The 18,846-nt window shown below is 50.7% G+C and overlaps 1 protein-coding gene across 2 annotated transcripts; it reads left to right on the top strand.

Annotated features, from left to right (window-relative positions):
* The first annotated feature begins 843 nt into the window (after positions 1–843).
* On the top strand, positions 844–18,090 carry OSGIN1 (oxidative stress induced growth inhibitor 1). 2 transcript variants are annotated; one of them, XM_064273733.1, is made up of 6 exons: positions 844–1,068; positions 9,756–9,860; positions 12,244–12,338; positions 13,486–13,677; positions 13,867–13,958; positions 16,555–18,090. In XM_064273733.1, the coding sequence occupies exons 2-6, from the start codon at positions 9,794–9,796 to the stop codon at positions 17,501–17,503; spliced, it is 1,395 nt and encodes a 464-aa protein (XP_064129803.1). In that variant the 5' UTR covers positions 844–1,068; positions 9,756–9,793; the 3' UTR covers positions 17,504–18,090. The 2 variants fall into 2 exon arrangements, with proteins under 2 accessions (XP_064129803.1, XP_003418132.1); XM_003418084.4 differs by having other exon boundaries at positions 846–1,068; positions 12,202–12,338.
* The last annotated feature ends 756 nt before the right edge of the window (positions 18,091–18,846 follow it).

Genomic DNA, 18,846 nt, shown 5'->3' with positions numbered 1-18,846 from the left:
ATTTCATTCACCGTGGATTTTTTTACATTAATTTTGATTTTTCAAACAAATTGCTTTAAAATACTATTTTCTTGGTTACTGAGTTTTTTTGACAGACCCTTAAATTTTGTGCCCCAGGTGAGTGCCTTACCTGCCCCACCCTGGTTCCAGCACTGGTGGCCCCCACTGCCACACAGCAGAACAGGGCTGTCAGGGGTGCCCCCAGGCCTAAAGTGGTGATGAGGAGACAGTAGCATCAGTAATGGAAATAATAGCTAATAGGTCCTGAGCCCTATGGACCAGACTCTGCTCTACCTTCCTTCCTTCCTTTCAACAAAATTTGAGTGCCCACTATTGTGTGTGGCACTATTCTAGACACAGGAGACATAACTCCCTGCCGACACTGTGCCCACATTCTGGTTTAGGGACAGAGACAAGAACAAGACTAACTAATAACCAGCAAGGTGTGAGGTGCGAAGGGATACCTGCTAAAGAAGAAACGTAAGGAAGAAAATGGGATCTAAACTGGGAGGGGCTTCCTGTGGTCAGCATGGGAGGGAGACAAGTGGTGTCATTTAAGCCTATACCCACCACAGGCAGGAGAGGCTGTTCCTTAGCCCCATTTTTCAGATGAGGAAACTGAGGGTCGGCCATGAGCAGTTTGCCCAGCCTCCCCCAGCCAGTAGGTGCAGAGGGGGACTTGCAGCCTGGGCAGGCTGGGGGCTGGGGTGGGGAAGAGGCGCCTGGGGTGGAATCTGAGTGGAATGAGAGAGCCAGCGCGGGGCCAGGCTGGTGGGAGGCAGGTGCCCGCCCCGGGGCCCCTTCAAGGCCGCCCTGGCTCGCAGCGTGCACCCGCCCCGGGTGTACAAGTTCATTCATCCAGGGCCTGCTGAGTCACGCTTATGAAAGTAACTGCCCGGCCCCGCCCGCCGCCGCTCGGTGAAATACCCTCGCTTCCCCCTCGCCGCTCACTGCCTCTCAAGTCCCCACAGGCGACGGGTGTCCCGCTCCCGCAGCGGGCGCTGTGACCCCAGTTTCTCGTGCACCGCCGGCTAGGCTCGCCGGCCACCTACACCAGCTGCCCATCAGGTGAGTGACCCCGGCCAGGCCTGGAGGAGGGGTGGCCAGCTGGGTCCGGGTCTGCAGGCCCTGGAACCGGGCGGGACTCCCAGGAGGTCCCGAAGCCCCGGGCCCCCCCACCCAGCCCGGCCCGCGTCTCCCCCTGCCAGGGTCACCCCTAGTTGGCGAGTGCCCGGATCCAGCCACTGCCCTGCTGCCCACCCGCCCGGGGCACGTGATCGCCCGACCCTGGACCGGGCTCCAGGAGGGAAGGAGGCGTGGCCTCCAGCGCCCTGCCGAACCCGCTGGGTCCAGCCGCCCGCCGGACCGAGCTCACTGTACCGACCCTCAGCCAAGCATGGGGACCCCAGGGACTAGCTTCCCACGGCAGGCTCAAGGGTGCTGGGCTGGAGGGCTGGAGGCCCAGGGAGACCCTGGGGTCTTGGTGGGGCCGCCTGGGAGGGAGGTGGCACCGGGGCGCTAGGGGAGGCCCTGCTGCACCAGGCTCACAGCCCGGTCCAGCCCGCGCCCCGGGGGCGTGCTGTTTCTCGGTGTCTTTGTGATCGCGCTTCGTACTGACAGAGGTCCAGGGACTCTGCCAGGGTCGCACAGGTACGAGGGCAGAACTAAGATTTGTGCTCATGGCGTGGACTCAGACGTTCTTGGGCGGCCCTGGGCAGGGCGCCTCTCACCTCGGTTTTCCCGACCGTGCAATTGGCACGAGAAAACGCGCCTGGCAGGGCTGTCCTCAAAGTCAGATGGTCTGAGGGCCAGAGTGTGCAGCAAGCGCGGCCAATACAGCTGTCCCCGTCTTGGTGCAGTTTTAAGCTCTGATGGCCTCTGGATCGTCAATGCCACAAACGCAGACGCAACATCCCGTAAAGCTGCCCTTATTTCCATTTGCTTTATGCTTACTTGGTTTCGTGAATTTCGAAGAGTCGATTTTTAACTTTTTTCCAGTAATATTTTCCATCTTCAGAGGGACTTCAGAAGTTAAAATTAAAAAATGGATGCTTCCAACTTCATAAACCGTAAAAGTGGGAAAGAAATGGAAAAGTGTGAAGCTTTCACATTATATTCTGTGCGTTTTCAGCGGGTCTACTCCATGGTGGGAGAGCTCTCAGGGATCAGGGCTCCCGGGCAGCTTTTCTGCACAGGAAGTGATCGATGGGTCGGTCCTGGACTGTGTGACCTCATGACTGTGGCATCCTGGTGGTGCTGGGAGGGAGCACTTGACTTGGAGTTCAAAAGTTCCCGCCGTTGCCAAGAGAATTCAACAACATATCAAAAAAATAATCCGCCATGACCAAGTGGGATTTATACCAGGTATGCAAGGCTGGTTTAATATTAGAAAAACCATTAATGTAATCCACCATATAAATAAAACAAAAGACAAAAACCACATGATGAAAAATGTAGAACAAAATTCTAACTCACAAAAAAAGACCAGACTTACTGACCTGACAGAGACTGGAGAAACCCCAAGAGTATAGCCCCTGGACACCCTTTTAGCACAGTAATGAAGTCACTCCTGAGGTTCACGCTTCAGCCAAAGATTAGACAGGCCCATAAAACAAAACAAGACTAAATGGGCACATCAGCCCAGGGGCAAGGACTAGAAGGCAGGAGGGGACAGGAAAGCTGGTAATAGGGAACCCAAGGTCTAGAACGAAGAGCGTTGATATGTCATGGGATTGGTAACTAATGTCACAAAACAATATGTACACTAATGGTATAATGAGAAGCTAGTTTGTTCTGTAAACTTTCATCTAAAGTACAATTAAAAAAAAAAGAATAGTCAAAATCAAAGGTTGATGTTCTAATGATCTATTACTACATAACATATCACCCCAAAACTTAGTTGCTTAAACAATTACAATAATTTTATTATCTCTCATGGTTTCTTTGGGTCAGGAATTCAGAAAGGGCCCGTCTGGGTGGGTCTGACCCTGGGAGTCTTTTCTGCTGTTGTAGTCAGACCATGGCTGGATGTGGAAAAGTGGGGGCATCTCTTTCTCTCCGTTCGCATAGTCTTGGGGTCTCTCCATGTGGATTAGTTTGGACTTCCTCACAGCACGGTGGCCTCAGGGTTGTTGTTGTTGTTGTTAGGTGCCATCGAGTTGGTTCTGACTCATAGTGACCCTATGCACAAAAGAACAAAATACTGCCCAGTCCTGAGCCATCCTTACAATCGTTGTTATGCTTGAGCTCATTGTTGCAGCCACTGTGTCAATCCACCTTGTTGAGGGTCTTGCTCTTTTCCGCTGACCCTGTACTCTGCCAAGCATGATGTCCTTCTCCAGGGACTGATCCCTCCTGACAACATGTCCAAAGTGTGTAAGATGCAGTCTCGCCATCCTCGCTTCTAAGGAGCATTCTGGTTGTACTTCTTCTAAGACAGATTTGTTCATTCTTTTGGCAGTCCATGGTATATTCAATATTCTTCACCAACACCACAATTCAAAGGTGTCAATTCTTCTTTGGTCTTCCTTATTCATTGTCCAGCTTTCACATGCAGCGCACCTTAGTCTTCAAGGTGACATCTTTGCTCTTCAAAACTTTAAAGAGGTCCTTTGTAGCAGATTTGCCCAGTGCAATGCATCTTTTGATTTCTTGACTGCTGCTTCCGTGGCTGTTGATTGTGGATCCAAGTAAAATGAAATCCTTGACAACTTCAATCTTTTCTCCGTTTATCATGATGTTGCTCATTGGTCCAGTTGTGAGGATTTTTGTTTTCTTTATGTTGAGGTGCAATCCAAACTGAAGGCTGTGGTCTTTGATCTTCATTAGTAAGTGCTTCAGGTCCTCTTCATTTTCAGCAAGCAAGGTTGTGTCATCTGCATAGCTGGTTTAATATTAGAAAAACCATTAATGTAATCCACCATATAAATAAAACAAAAGACAAAAACCACATGATCTTATCAATTGATGCAGAAAAGGCATTTGACAAAGTCCAACACCCATTTATGATAAAAACTCTCAGCAAAATAGGAATGGAAGGAAAATTTCTGAACATAATAAAGGGCATCTATACAAAGCCAACAGCCAACATCACTCTAAATGGAGAGAGCCTGAAAGCATTTCCCTTGAGAACGGGAACCAGACAAGGATGCCCTTTATCACCGCTCTTATTCAACATTGTGCTAGAGGTCCTAGCCAGAGCAATTAGGCTACACAAAGAAATAAAGGGCATCTGGATTGGCAAGGAGGAAGTAAAATTATCTCTATTTGCAGATGACATGATCTTATACACAGAAAACCCTAAGGAATCCTCCAGAAAACTACTGAAACTAATAGAAGAGTTTGGCAGAGCCTCAGGTTATAAGATAAACATACAAAAATCACTTGGATTCCTCTACATCAACAAAAAGAACATCGAAGAGGAAATCACCAAATCAATACCATTCACAGTAGCCCCCAAGAAGATAAAATACTTAGGAATAAATCTTACCAAAGATGTAAAAGACCTATACAAAGAAAACTACAAAGTACTACTACAAGAAACTAAAAAGGACCTACTTAAGTGGAAAAACATACCTTGCTCATGGATAGGAAGACTTAACATAGTAAAAATGTCTATTCTACCAAAAGCCATCTATACATGCAATGCACTTCCGATCCAAATTCCAATGTCATTTTTTAATGTGATGGAGAAACAAATCACCAACTTCATATGGAAGGGAAAGAAGCCTCGGATAAGTAAAGCATTACTGAAAAAGAAAAAGAAAGTGGGAGGCCTCACTCTACCTGATTTCAGAACCTATTATACAGCCACAGTAGACAAAACAGCCTGGTACTGGTACAACAACAGGCACATAGACCAATGGAACAGAATTGAGAACCCAGATATAAATCCATCCATATATGAGCAGCTGATATTTAACAAAGGCCCAGTGTCAGTTAATTGGGGAAAAGATAGTCTTTTTAACAAATGGTGCTGGCATAACTGGATATCCATTTGCAAAAAAATGAAACAGGACCCATACCTCACACCATGCACAAAAACTAACTCCAAGTGGATCAAAGACCTAAACATAAAGACTAAAATGATAAAGATCATGGAAGAAAAAATAGAGACAACCTTAGGAGCCCTAATACAAGGCATAAACAGAATACAAAACATTACCAAAAATGACAAAGAGAAACCAGATAACTGGGAGCTCCTAAAAATCAAACACCTATGGTCATCTAAAGACTTCACCAAAAGAGTAAAAAGACCACCTACAGACTGGGAAAGAATTTTCAGCAATGACATCTCCGACCAGCACCTGATCTCTAAAATCTATGTGGTTCTGTCAAAACTCAACCGCAAAAAGACAAACAACCCAATCAAGAAGTGGGCAAAGGATATGAACACGCACTTCACTAAAGAAGATATTCAGGCAGCTAACAGATACATGAGAAAATGCTCTCAATCATTAGCCATTAGAGAAATGCAAATTAAAACTACGATGAGATTCCATCTCACACCAACTAGACTGGCATTAATCCAAAAAACACAAAATAATAAATGTTGGAGAGGCTGCAGAGAGATTGGAACTCTTATACACTGCTGGTGGGAATGTAAAATGGTATAACCACTTTGGAAATCTATCTGGCATTATCTTAAACAGTTAGAAATAGAACTACCATACAACCCAGAAATCCTGCTCCTCGGAATATACCCTAGAGAAATAAGTGCCTTCACATGAACGGATATATGCACACCCATGTTTATCGCAGCTCTGTTTACAATAGCAAAAAGCTGGAAGCAACCAAGGTGTCCATCAACAGATGAATGGTTAAATAAATTGTGGTATATTCACACAATGGAATATTACGCATCGATAAAGAACAGTAATGAATCTGTGAAGCATTTCATAACATGGAGGAACCTGGAAGGCATTATGCTGAGCGAAATTAGAGGCAAAAGGACAAATATTGTATAAGACCACTATTATAAGATCTTGAGAAATAGTATAAACTGAGAAGAACACATACTTTTGTGGTTACAAGGGGGGGAGGGAGGGAGAGTGGGAGAGGGTTATTTACTGATTCGTTAGTAGATAAGAACTACTTTAGGTGAAGGGAAGGACAATACTCAATACATGGAAGGTCAGCTCAACTGGACTGGACCAAAAGCAAAGAAGTTTCCGGGATAAACTGAATGCTTCAAACGTCAGCGGAGCAAGGGCGGGGGTTTGGGGACTGTGGTTTAAGGGGACTTCTAAGTCAATTGGCAAAATAATTCTATTATGAAAACACTCTGCATCCCACTTTGAAATGTGGCGTCTGGGGTCTTAAATGCTAACAAGAGACCATCTAAGATGCATCAGTTGGTCTCAACCCACCTGGATCAAAGGAGAATGAAGAACACCAAGGTCACACGATAACTATAAGCCCAAGAGACAGAAAGGGCCATGTGAACCAGAGACTTACATCATCCTGAGGCCAGAAGAACTAGTTGGTACCCGGCCACAACCGATGACTGCCCTGACAGGGAGCACAACAGAGAACCCCTGAGGGAGCAGGAGATCAGTGGGATGCAGATCCCAAATTCTCACAAAAAGCCATTACTTAATGGTCTGACTGAGACTAGAGGAATCCCGGCGGTCATGGTCCCCAAACCTTCTGTTGCCCAGGACAGGAACCATTCCCAAAGACAACTCGTCAGACATGAAAGGGACTGGACAGTGGGTAGGAGAGAGATGCTGATGAAGAGTGAGCTACTTGTACCAGGTGGACACTTGAGACTGTGTTGGCATCTCCTGTCTGGAGGGGAGGTGGGAGGGTAGAGAGGGTTGGAAGCTGGCAAAATTGTCACAAAAGGAGAGACTGGAAGGGCTGACTCATTAGGGGGAGAGCAAGTGGGAGTATGGAGTAAGATGTATATAAACTTATATGTGACAGACTGACTTGATTTGTAAATGTTCACTTGAAGCTCGATAAAAATTAAAAAAAAAAAAAAGTTCCCGCGGTTAAGTCAGGCTCCTGCCCCTCCCACAAAAGGTGAAAGGGGCAAGCAGTTTGGACTCCTTGTCTATCAACAAAGGGCTCCACCTCCTTATTGGGTGGTGGAGAACACAAAAGGACAGGTTTGGGGGGGGCATGGCCCAGACAGGTGGAGCACAGGTAGATGGTGTCCAGGTTCCATGCATGGCTGTGGGCTTAGCCCACAGGGATCAAATCCTAGCTCTGTAACCTCAGGAAGTGACTTCACCTCCCCGAGCCTCAGTTTCCCCATCTGTAAGGTGGAAGGAGGAGCCCCCTCCACAGGCGGGTTGAAGGAGACAACAGGTGGATAGCACTAAGCAAAGATGCCCCATGTACCCCTACTGTTATTCCCCAAGACAGCAAAGATGAGGAGTAGAGGCCCGTTGGCCAAGGGGGTGCCAGGAGGAAGTGCCCTGGGAACTCTGATCCCATTGGTCAGGGCAGCCTGGCCAGCCAGCGCCCATCAGTGAGAGACTGTCTAGGCTGGAAGTATCAGCTACCTGCTGGCACCAGTGCTGGGACCAAGCTTCGGGGTGATCAGAGACAAGCTTGGCCTGGAGGGCCCCTGGGACACTGGAGCTCCGCCCGTGCGAGCTTGGGCAATCTCCTCACAGACTGTAAAAGCCAGCTGAGAAGCTCTCTGGGCTTCAGTTTCCCCATCGGTACTGGGAGTGATAGTAAGAGTACTTATAACAGCCCAATTAAATAAGGACTCCATGAGTTGACATGTACAAAGCACCTAGAACACGCTTCGCACATAGCCAACTCCATGGCATGTGCAAGTGCTAGCTGTTTATTATTATTGGTGGCAATGCTGTCACTCTAAAACCTTCCCTCAGGTAGACAGCACAGGGCCCTGGAAAAAAAAGGGGGCATGGAGAAGGCTATGAGGTTCCTGTCGTCTCCCCAGGGAAGGAGGGAGGCCCTGGACACTGGGGGCGTGGGCCTGACTTGGACAGGCAAGGAAGTTTATTCACAGGGCATGTGAGAGTACCCATGAGGGAGCCTGGGCCCCTGAATTGCCCCGCTGCAGCTGTGGTGTGACGCTGGGCACATCCTTCACCCCGAGCCTCCCTTTCCTCACCTACAAGATAGAGGTCACCCAGTGCACCTCTCAGTGTCGCCGAGAGGACCAAACACTATCACTTCGGAGCAAACTCCTCACAAACTGTAAAGTGCTATGCAAGGTCAGCAGTTGTCATCATGGGCAGTGCCCAGCTCCTCTCACTGGCCTGCTCCGGCTCCTGCCCCTCGTCCATTTGTGGGAACCTGCCCGACAGTGAATCTGGGGTTTCTGTCCCCTGCACACATCAGAGGTTGCATGCGGGCTCAGCAGTGTTGTAGGACCTGTTTGAGATTTTCCAAAAATGGGAATCTATTGCCCACTCTCCTAAATCAGAGAAATCACATAAAAGTGCAGATTTCGGCCTTCTTTGGAAGAATTCCACAAGCTGTGGGCCCTGGGCCCACACTCTGGGTAGGCATCTGTGGTCCCCAGCCAGGCCCTGTACCCACCAGCTTCAGCCTTTTGCCATGACGTGTCCCGGGTCCCCCTGCAGGGATAGACGATGGCACAGAGGTTAGGCAAAGCCGGGGCACCAGCAGCTCTGGGCTAAAATGCCACTCGCGTGACACTGAGCCATTTGTACAACCTCTTTGAGCCCCAGTGTATGCATCTGTGAAATGGGATAATAGGATCGATAGCATTTACCCCATGGGGTCAGCGTGAGGATATGAGAAAAGCACTAATCACCAACCATCCCACATGCGCTCACATTGTCCTGTGGTCCTCAGACAACTATCAAGTAGATGGCAGGTGAGGCTGGTGGCCACTGTTACCTGGGCTGGGGGAGTGAGCCCCCAGTTTCCCCAGGCCTCTGCAGCCCTGAAAACTGTGTTTGGGTCCCGTCGAGTGATTTGAGCTGCTGGGCCAGCAGGGGGCGTTGGTGCTCCAGAGAACAGCAGGCTTTCAGCCTTTCCCTAAACCCAAGTGACTGGCTTCCAAAGTTTCCATGGAAATAAGCCCTTGTCTTTTCCCAATTGCAGATTTATTCCTGGCAGGTGCTTCGTGTCAGTTATCTTACTGCGTCCCCCAACAACACTATGAGGTAGAAAAACAAAACAAAAACAAACCAAACCCGTTGCCATGGAATTGATTCCGACTCATAGCAACCCTATAGCACAGAGTGGAACTGCCCCATAGGGTTTCCAAGAAGCAGCTCGTGGATTCAAACTGCCGACCTTTTGGTTGGCAGCAGAGCTCTTAACCACTGTGCTGTAGAAAATTATTACTATTCCCAGTTTGTGATGAAGAAACAGAGCCCCAGACGTCCAGGAATAGGCCCAGGGTCGCCCTGCTAAGAAGGCCCAGGTTATGGCTCCAAAGTCCACAGGCTACACTACTAGACCATGATGTGGACTGGGCAGGGCTTGTCCCTGGGCAGGGCTGCGATGGCCTTGTGGAAGATAGATAATGAGCTGCAAGTGTGGTTACTGTCCCAGCATCAGTAGGCAGTGAGGCTGGGGGGGCTAGAGCCTGCCCAGGTAACCAGGCTAGGGGAGGGGAAGGGAGGGGGCATGCTGGGCAGGAGTACCGTATAACTCAGGGTCCAGGGAGACAGGCCTATTGGGAGAAAGGAGAAGAGGAGTCAGTATTCCTCCGGGGGAATTTGGACTCCACCCTGAGCCCACAGAGGCCACCCTGTAGCCAGGAAGTGACACCAAGGCCTAATCTCTGTCCCCAGGTCAGCTGCCAGTGCCAAGACCCCTGCCAGCTGCAGCCATGAACTCCTCAATGAAGGACCACCTCGATGCCAGCAGCTCTGAGCCCCTTGCAGCTGTGATCATTGGTGAGTAGGGTGCCCAGGGCAGGGGCAGGGCTGGCACTGAGTGAAGGGTGCCAACAGAGGCCTGCAGTCAGGAGCTGGGGAAGGCCAGGCCTGGCCTCCCTTTACACCTGGGGTATTTAATTTAGCCATCAAGTGTCCACTGTGTGGCTGGAGCTATGCTTAGTGATTTATAAAACATCATCCCATTTAATCCTCTCAAGAACCCATGAGGCAAGACTGGAAGGGTCAGCCAGCAGGGCGAGGATGGGCCTGGTCCCTAAGCTGGCAGTCTTAAGCTGTGAGTCTGCACTGCCCAGTACAGTGGCCACAGCCACGTGTGGCAACCAAGCATGTGAAACGTGGCTAGTCCACTTTGAGATGTGCTATAAGTATAAAATTGTCGTTGTTGTTAGTTGCTGTCGACTCTGACTCCTGGCGACCCCATGTGTGCAGAGTAGAACTACTCCACAGGGTTTTCAAGGCTGTGACCTTTTGGAAGCAGATTGCCAGGCCTCTCCTCCGAGGCAGCTATGGGTGGGTTCGAACCTCCAAACTTTTGGCTAGAAGTCGAGCACTTAACTGTTTGTGCCACTCAGGGACTCCTAAGATATAAAACACATAAGGGAATTCAAAGACTGTGTGAAAATAAGAGTTAAAGTATCTGTTTTTATTTTGATCAATAGATTTAAAACTATATTATTAAAATTAATTTCACCAGTTTCTTTTTACTTTTTCTAATGTGGCTACTAGAAAATTGAACATCACGTCCACGGCTCACATACCACATCTGGTGGACAGCGCTGCAAAGCTGCACGCATTCCTGACCACCTCTACCATCTTGGCAGATCCTTCCTACAGAGGAAGGCAGCCGTGGCCCCTGCTGTTCCCATTTTACAGAGAGGGAACTGAGGGTCAGCCAGGGGAGGTGCCTTGCCCAAGGAAACACAGCTAGTGAGTGGAGGGAGCCAGGGCGTGGCTGCAGGGTCCTCTGCTCCTGAATCTCATGCCTCACACGCTCCCAGAACTACATCAGGTCCAACATGTCTGCCGGGTGCTTACCCTGTGCTAGGTACCCACTGAGGGGACACACAGCAGCAGCATGTGGCCCCTGGCCTCAGGGGCCTGCAAAAATGGGGCACAGATGATTCCTCTACGCAGGCAGCAGGTGGACCCACACAGAATGGCCATTTTTGTAAGTCAAAATCAGTTAAATGTTGGCCATTTCCTGTGGTTTGCCCTAATGATATCCTATGGATGGGTAATACTCTGAATAGCACAAGATTAGAAGAAGAGGAAAAAAAAAGAATAGAAGAGCTGTCAGGGGGTTGGACCTGATTAATTGCCCAAGAACTACCACAAACAGGGAGTTCCACGGATGTTCAAAGTTGGAGGCAGCTGGCCCTACAGGTGGCTTAGCACCCCTCCTGGCCCCCCGTGGCTCCTGTGCTCGCTCACCCAGACACTTCTCTGTCTGTAGTATAATATCTGACTCGTTCGTTCGACCTGCCAGATGGTCAGCTTTCAGGGGCTGTGGCCAGTTTTTAGTGATCTCGGAATCGCCATCACATTCCCAAGGGTTCCCTCTGTCCGGGTTTGAATCCTCCCTTTTATACTTGCTGGCTGTGTGACCACGGGCAAATTACTTAACCTCTCTGTGCCAGTCCTCATGTAAAAAAAAAGGAGAAAAAGAGTAGCATTTCTCTTACTAAAGTTATTGGGAGTGCTCAGTAAGATAATGCATGCACTTTAGGGTTCTTGTGAGGCCTGATACAGCATCTCCATCTGTCGGTTTATTATTATTTTTATTACTAAAATCACTCGACACAATGTCTGACCCATAGTTGTTGTTGGGTGCCTTCGAGTCAATTCTGACTCATAATGACCCCGTGTGACAGTGGAACTGCCCCACTGGACTTTCTTGGCTGTAATCTTTATGGAAGCACTTTGCCAGGTCTTTTTCCTGCAGAGCCACTGGGTGGGTTCAAACTGCCAACCTTTCGGTTAGCAGCTGAGTGCTTAGCCTTTGTGCCACCAGGGCTCCTTTGATACATGGTAAGCACTTGATAATGTTAGATATTATTACCATTACTTCATTACTGCTGCTGTCCAATGCTCTTAGTACAGTCCCTGAAACATAGTAAGCTCTCAACAATTGTTCATTATTTTTTTATTGATTATTATCATGCATAGCACCTGGAATATGCTAGAGGCTTAGTAAATGCTTGATTTTTATTTTTATGAATAAAGGATAAATGAATGAATGATTCAGATCATGACCAAAGCCCTCGGTGGTGGTCTGTTTTGCCTAAAAATGCTGCCTTCCATCCCTGCACCCATATTGCCCCCTGCCTTCTCCCCCCAGGCAATGGCCCCTCGGGCATCTGCTTGTCCTACCTGCTCTCAGGCTACACCCCCTACGTGAAGCCAGGCGCTGTCCACCCTCACCCCCTGCTGCAGAGGAAGCTCACCGAGGCGCCAGGGGTCTCCATCCTGGACCAGGTGGGTCACCCCCTCAGAAGAATTTCCCAGCTTCCCAGGGGAAAAAGAGAACGTGTTTGCAGGAAACGAGGCCCAACACAGAACACGAGAGGCCACGAAATCAGCCACGGAAATTGTGAAAGAGAAAGAGGGGCTCTCTCTTGACACCTCCCACTGCTACATCAGCTTGTCTCACCACCCCTAGAACATCTTGGCTGTCCCGTCTGTCCAAGTTTGAGTCCTTGCTCTTCTACTTGTCAGCTGTGTGACCACGGGCAAGTTACTTAACCTTTCAGCACCCCAGTTTCCTCAAGTATGAGGTGAAAAAGAGCAGCATTTTCCTTGCTGAAGTTACTGGGAGCACTCAATTAGATAAATGGTTGTACCCAGGGGACATTTGGCAGTGTCTAGAGACATTTTTGGCTGTCACAACTGTGTGGAGGGTGCTACTGGCATCTAGTGGGCAGAGGCCAGGGATGCTGTTAAACACTTACAACGCCACCACTACTGAGAATGTCGGTTGTGCCCAGGTTGAGAAACTGCCCCAGAAATTTCAGTTCCATTCCCCCTTCCAAGAAGGGCCTGGAAATCCACCCTCTACTCCCCTTACCTCCAGGAGGCCTTTCCTTGTTCACCTCCCGCTTCAGGCAGGCATCCACCCCCGAGTTGGCTGGTGAAGGAAGTAGACCAGTATTTGGTCTAGAGCAGCCCGTTCCCAGTGTCTCCTATAGCACACTGTTTCCTCAGAATAATGTGCCCAGACAGTGTCCCTAATCCAGCGGACCTGGGAAACGCTGGGTAATTAACTAGTCAAACAGGTAAAATGGCTGTTGCGGAACTTTTCAGAGCCTTTAACGTGCTGATAGGCATCATCCACTTCTGGGAGGCAGCATTTCCCGAGCCTGTCTGACCCCTGACATTAGAATGGGAATGCAGGACTAGGCAGTTGCTCGAGTCCCTTCTTATTCTTTCCTGCTCAGCCAGTGGTCTGGGGTCCTTGGGCTCCTGGAGAGACCCCAGAGTGAGCGCTCACACACAGCCCCCACTGTGGCTGTCTCAGCCTCAAGGAAACAGCCTGGCCCCAGTCCCCACAGTCCTGCCCACCCCTCGGCTCTGGGAAACCAACCCGCCTTCCCCTGTGGCCTCTCTGACTTCCGCTCCCCTCCAGGACCTGGATTACCTGTCTGAAGGCCTCGAAGGCCGGTGCCAAAGCCCTGTGGCCCTGCTCTTTGATTCCCTCCTGCGGCCAGATACAGACTTCGGGGGAAACTTGGAGTCGGTGCTCACCTGGAAGCGCCAGAAGGAGCGAGCCATCCCCCATGTGGTACTGGGCCGGAACCTGCCCGGGGGCGCCTGGCATGTGAGTAAGCGGGTGCGGTGGGGTTAGGCCACCTCTACCCAAGCCTCCTTCTCTTTCCCCTCCTCTCCCCCTTTTCACCTGCCTCCCCCTCCCACTCTCCTTCCCCACCAGCCCCAGGTAAGGCCTCCCCTGCCTTCCTCCCCGAGTGGATAGCAGAGGTCTGGACTGAAGGCCTTCTCTTTCATGCAGTCCATTGAAGGCTCCACAGTGACCCTGAGTCAAGGCCAGTGGATGGGGCTCCCAGATCTGCAGGTCAAGGACTGGATGCGCAAAAAGCGGAGGTAAGGCCAGCTGGGAAGCCCCTCCCACCCTGAGTCCAGGAGCCAGAGTTCAAGGGCCCTCAGGGCTCATCTGGTCCTTCCTCATCCTCCAGAGGGGAAACCGAGGACCAGGCAGGGACAGGACCTGCCCAGGACCACAGGGGTAGTGAGCAGCAGTGCTGGGCTTGCCCCAGGACTCCCTGTCCAATGCTCCTTCCACCCTGCCACACGACCCCTGGCTTGGCCTCCCCATAGCATCCCAGACTCTAAGGAGGCCCAGGTAAGGTGACCACCAGCTCCCTGCCCCCCATGACCCCCTATACTCTGACCCAGGTTCCAGGGCCCCCTGGTCTCCCTGCTGCCCCGCCCACTACTCTGAGCCTGGTCTGGAACGATCTCATTCCCTCTAAGTCAGCTGAGGGTATACTTCCTTTAAAAAAAAAATGCTTTTGCATTAAAAACATAACTATACTACAGAAAATTGAGAAAAGGAAGACAACCAACCCCAGCCCCGCACTTCTACCTAACACCGCCACTTTTGTGGGCATTTTCTCCCCGTCTTATTTCGGGCTCTGTATATGCCCACACCGGACACCTTGGCCCCCCAGATACAGCTGTATTGTTGGATAAAGGAATCCAGGCCCTGATCTTCCTGGGACAACGCTTAGAGCTGCTGAAATGAGAAGCTGCTCCCAGCAGACACCTCCACGGAGTGGTCTCTGCTCTTGTATAGGAAGCCCTGTTTCCTATGACGGCTGGGGGCCATGACAGGCACAAACTTGGTAGAACACATTGAGGCCCATGTAATGATATTAACAGACAGGCAGAAACTTGTATTGCAATTGTAAACATACCCTTTTATATCCTCCGTGTAAAAGAGAAAGAGGGGAGGCTCTCTCTTGACACCTCCCACTGCCACGTCAGCTTGTCTCACCACCCCTAGAGCATCTTGGCTGTCCCCTCTGTCTGAGCTTGAGTCCTTGGTGGCTGAGCAGCTCCTCTTCAGCAAATCTTCACTGAGTCCTTATGATGGTGCTGCACCTCGCGCTTAGGTGTCGGAGCAAAAAGACACAATGGACATGCTCCACACCCTCATGGCGCTGCCACTGTCACAGGGTTTTTAGGTTCTTGCCCATTTTTCATTACTCTAAACAACCCTTTATGCAACATCTTCCTGGGAGAGTTTGTTTGTTTGTTTTTAATAATTTTTATGACAACAAAGGTGGGGGAAATGACAAACCCACAGAAATAGCTTCGTTTCCAGAGCTCAAGTGTCAGTCGAGGATTGGCTGAATTAAGGTGGCTGAAGTGGTCTTGGGGGATGTGGTCCAAGCTCATGCTACAGTGTGGCATTTAGCCACCTGTGTGTTGGCATGGGAAACCCTGGTGGCGTAGTGGTTAAGTGCTGTGGCTGCTAACCAAATGGTTGGCAGTTCGAATCCACCAGCTGCTCCTTGGAACCATATGGGGCAGTTCTACTCTGTCCTATAGGGTCACTATGAGTCAGAACCAACTTGACGGAAACAGGTTTGGTCGGTTTTGGTGTTGGCATGTCGCTTACAATTCTGCATTAAGCAAGTTCATCCTTAGCAATCTCTCTACAAGCTGGGTACAGTAAAGCACCCGAGGTCACACAGCTAGATATAGTGGCGGGCTGAAATTTCCCCAAACTTGCAACTTAACCATGAGGAGCACTGGCCCTCCTGGCACTGTGGCTGGAAAGGAGCATGGTAGTAATAGTAATAAAATACCCACTGTTGTTGTTACATGGGCTGGGCACTCTGCTAAGTGCTTTCCATTTTTTAAATGTTTTATTGAAATATAGCCTACATGTAGAAAAGTACACACCTCATGTATGTACAGGTGGAGAGGTTTTCTCAAAGGGGACACCCGTGTTATGGCTACCCAGAATCAAGAAATAGATCCCCAGTCACCATCCCACCCTCCTCCCCAGAGGTAGACACTCTCTTGACCTGCCAGTTTCTGAATGCTATAAAAATGGAATCATACTGTGTTTACATGGAATATTGTTTAATCCTTTGAGGCAATAATAATAGTGGCACTAGCTACCTGCCAGAGTCTGTTCTAAGCATTTCATTAGTATCTACCCCCATAATTCTCTAACAACCAAGAAGTGTACTGTCACCGTCATCATCATTAGTTTACAAGTGAGAAAGCTGAGGCACAGAGCCAACCTGCTGTGATGCCTCATAACGACCCAAAAAGTCACAGTAGAACTGCCCCATAGGGTTTCCAAGGAGCGGCTGGTGGAGTCAAACTGCCAACCTTTTGGTTAGCAGCCAAGCTCTTAACCATTATGCCACCAGGCCTCCAACCTGCTGCAGAGCCAGAATTTGAACCTGGGCATCCAGGTCTGGAGTCTGCACTCTAAATCTGGCCCTATGCTGCCCCTCCTGAGGTAGGGGCCTTAGTAGCTCCATTTACAGAGGAGAGACTGAAGCTCCCAGAGCTTAACCACTTGGCCCAGCCCTACAGGCAGTGGGTGGCTCCGCTGCTGCCTGGCCCCAGGGCTGACACCATCTAGTCATCTCCACCAGCCTGTCCCCCTCACCCTAGACTGCTCTCTGACACTCCCACTCCTGCATCTTTGCCGTAGAGGTCTCCGAAACAGCCGAGCCACAGCCGGGGACATCGCCCACTACTACAGGGACTACGTGACCAAGAAGGGTCTGGGCCACAACTTCGTGTCCGGTGCCGTGGTCACAGCTGTGGAATGGAGTATACCTGAGTCTGGCAGTTCCAGGTCCCAGGACCCTAGCCCCCTCTTCCAGGTGAGCGGCTTCCTGACCACCCAGGACCAGAGCCCACAGCCCTTCTCTCTGCGCACCCGCAACGTAGTCCTGGCCACAGGCACGTCTGACAGCCCAGCCCGCCTAAACATCCCGGGGGAGGCCCTGCCCTTCGTCCACCATGAACTGTCAGCCCTAGAGGCGGCCACGCGGACAGGTGCGGTGACCCCGGCCTCAGAGCCCGTCCTCATCTTGGGCGCGGGGCTATCAGCGGCTGACGCGGTCCTGTATGCCCGTCACTACAACGTGCCAGTGATTCATGCCTTCCGGCGGGCTGTGGACGACCCCGGCTTGGTGTTCAACCAGCTGCCCAAAATGCTGTACCCCGAGTACCACAAGGTGCACCAGATGATGCGTGAGCAGTCCATCCTGTCGCCCAGCCCCTATGAGGGCTACCTCAGCCTCCCCGAGCACCGGCCGCTACTCTTCAAGGAAGACCACCAGGTTGTGTTCCATGACCCACAGGGTGGACAGAAGGTCTTTGGTGTCTCCCTGGTGCTGGTCCTCATTGGCTCCTACCCTGACCTCTCCTTCCTCCCTGGGGGAGGCGCCGACCTTGCTGTGGACCCCAGCCAGCCACTGAGCACCAAGAGGAACCCTGTTGACGTGGACCCTTTCACCTACCAGAGCACCCACCAGGAGGGCCTGTATGCTGTGGGGCCACTGGCTGGGGACAACTTTGTGCGGTTTGTGCAGGGCGGTGCCCTGGCTGTGGCCAGCTCCCTGCTGAGGAAGGAGACCAGGAAGCCACCCTAGCACAGGGTGTTCGTCCTGAGGCCCTGAGGAGGAGGGGAGATCTCAACAGCCCTGCAAAGATACCCCGGTGAGGGGGGCTTCTCCTGGCAGGAGACAGGAGGGGCCATGAGCCCATGCAACTGGCCTCTGGGGATGAGGAGGAGGGGCACAGGCTGCTCCGGACTCAGACTGAAGCCGAGGAGCCAACAGTGACCACAGGCCCAGCGCAGATCTGCATTAGCAATCTAGGGGAAAAGGTGCCCATGTGAGCTGGGATTACTGGGGCCAGCACCCCGACAGGTCCCAAATAAAACTAGCGCCTAACTCTACCCTGTGTCCAAAGACTCTATTTGGGGAGGTGGCTGGGTGCCTGGGACCCTGCGCTTTGAGCCAGAGGCCTGTGGACTGGGGTGGGGAGAATACAGATGTAGGGGTTGTTAGGCGCCGTTGAGCCGGTTCTGACTTGTAGTGACCCTATGTACGTCAGAACAAAACACCACCCGGTCCTGTGTCATTCCCACAGTCCTCATTATGCTTGAGCCCATCATTGCAGCCACTGTGTCAATCCATCTTGTTGAGGGTCTTCCTCTTTTTCACTGACCCTCTAATTTACCAAGCATGATGTCCTTCTCCAGGGACTGGTCCCTTCTGAACATGTCCAAAGTACGTGAGACGAAGTCTTGCCATACTCTTTTCCAAGGAGCATTCTGGCTGTACTTCTTCCAAGACAGAATCGTACATTCTTCTGGCAGTCTATGGTATGTTCAATATTCTTCGCCAACATCGTATTTCAAAGGTGTCAATTTTTCTTTGGTTTTCTTTATTCATTGTCCGGCTTTCACATGCAGATGAGGCAACTGAAAATACCATGGCTTGGGTCAGGTGCAGCTTAGTCCTCAAAGTGACATCTTTGCTTTTTAACACTTTAAAGAGGTCTTTTGCAGCACATTTGCCCAATGCAATATGTCATTTGATTTCTTGACTGCTGCTTCCATGGGCCCCAAGTGTGTGTGTGGTGGGGGGCAATTGTCAGGTGCAAGCAGGTGAGGGGGCAGCATGTTAGAAGATTTGGGGGAGGGTGTGTTCCAGGACTGATGTGCTGTGGAGGTCTTTGCAGCCCCTGCCTACATTCCCTGCCCCTCTCCCCGTCACACTGTCCTCTCAGTTCCTCCTGCCTACCATGCCCAAGCCTGCCACAGGGCCTTTGCACAGGCTGGTCTCTAGCCCATGACTTTTTCCTCCTCTCTTTAACTCCTTCTCTTCCTTTGAGTCACTTGGCATGAGGGTCACTTCCTCTAGGAAGCTTCCGCTGACACAAACCCCTGTTGGTGGTTCTCGTGGCCCATGGCACCACCACTTCAGAG

This window comes from Loxodonta africana, chromosome 21 (genome assembly GCF_030014295.1).
Source record: "Loxodonta africana isolate mLoxAfr1 chromosome 21, mLoxAfr1.hap2, whole genome shotgun sequence".
Classification (NCBI taxonomy): domain Eukaryota; kingdom Metazoa; phylum Chordata; class Mammalia; order Proboscidea; family Elephantidae; genus Loxodonta; species Loxodonta africana.
This window is presented reverse-complemented; position numbering and strand designations above follow the sequence as displayed.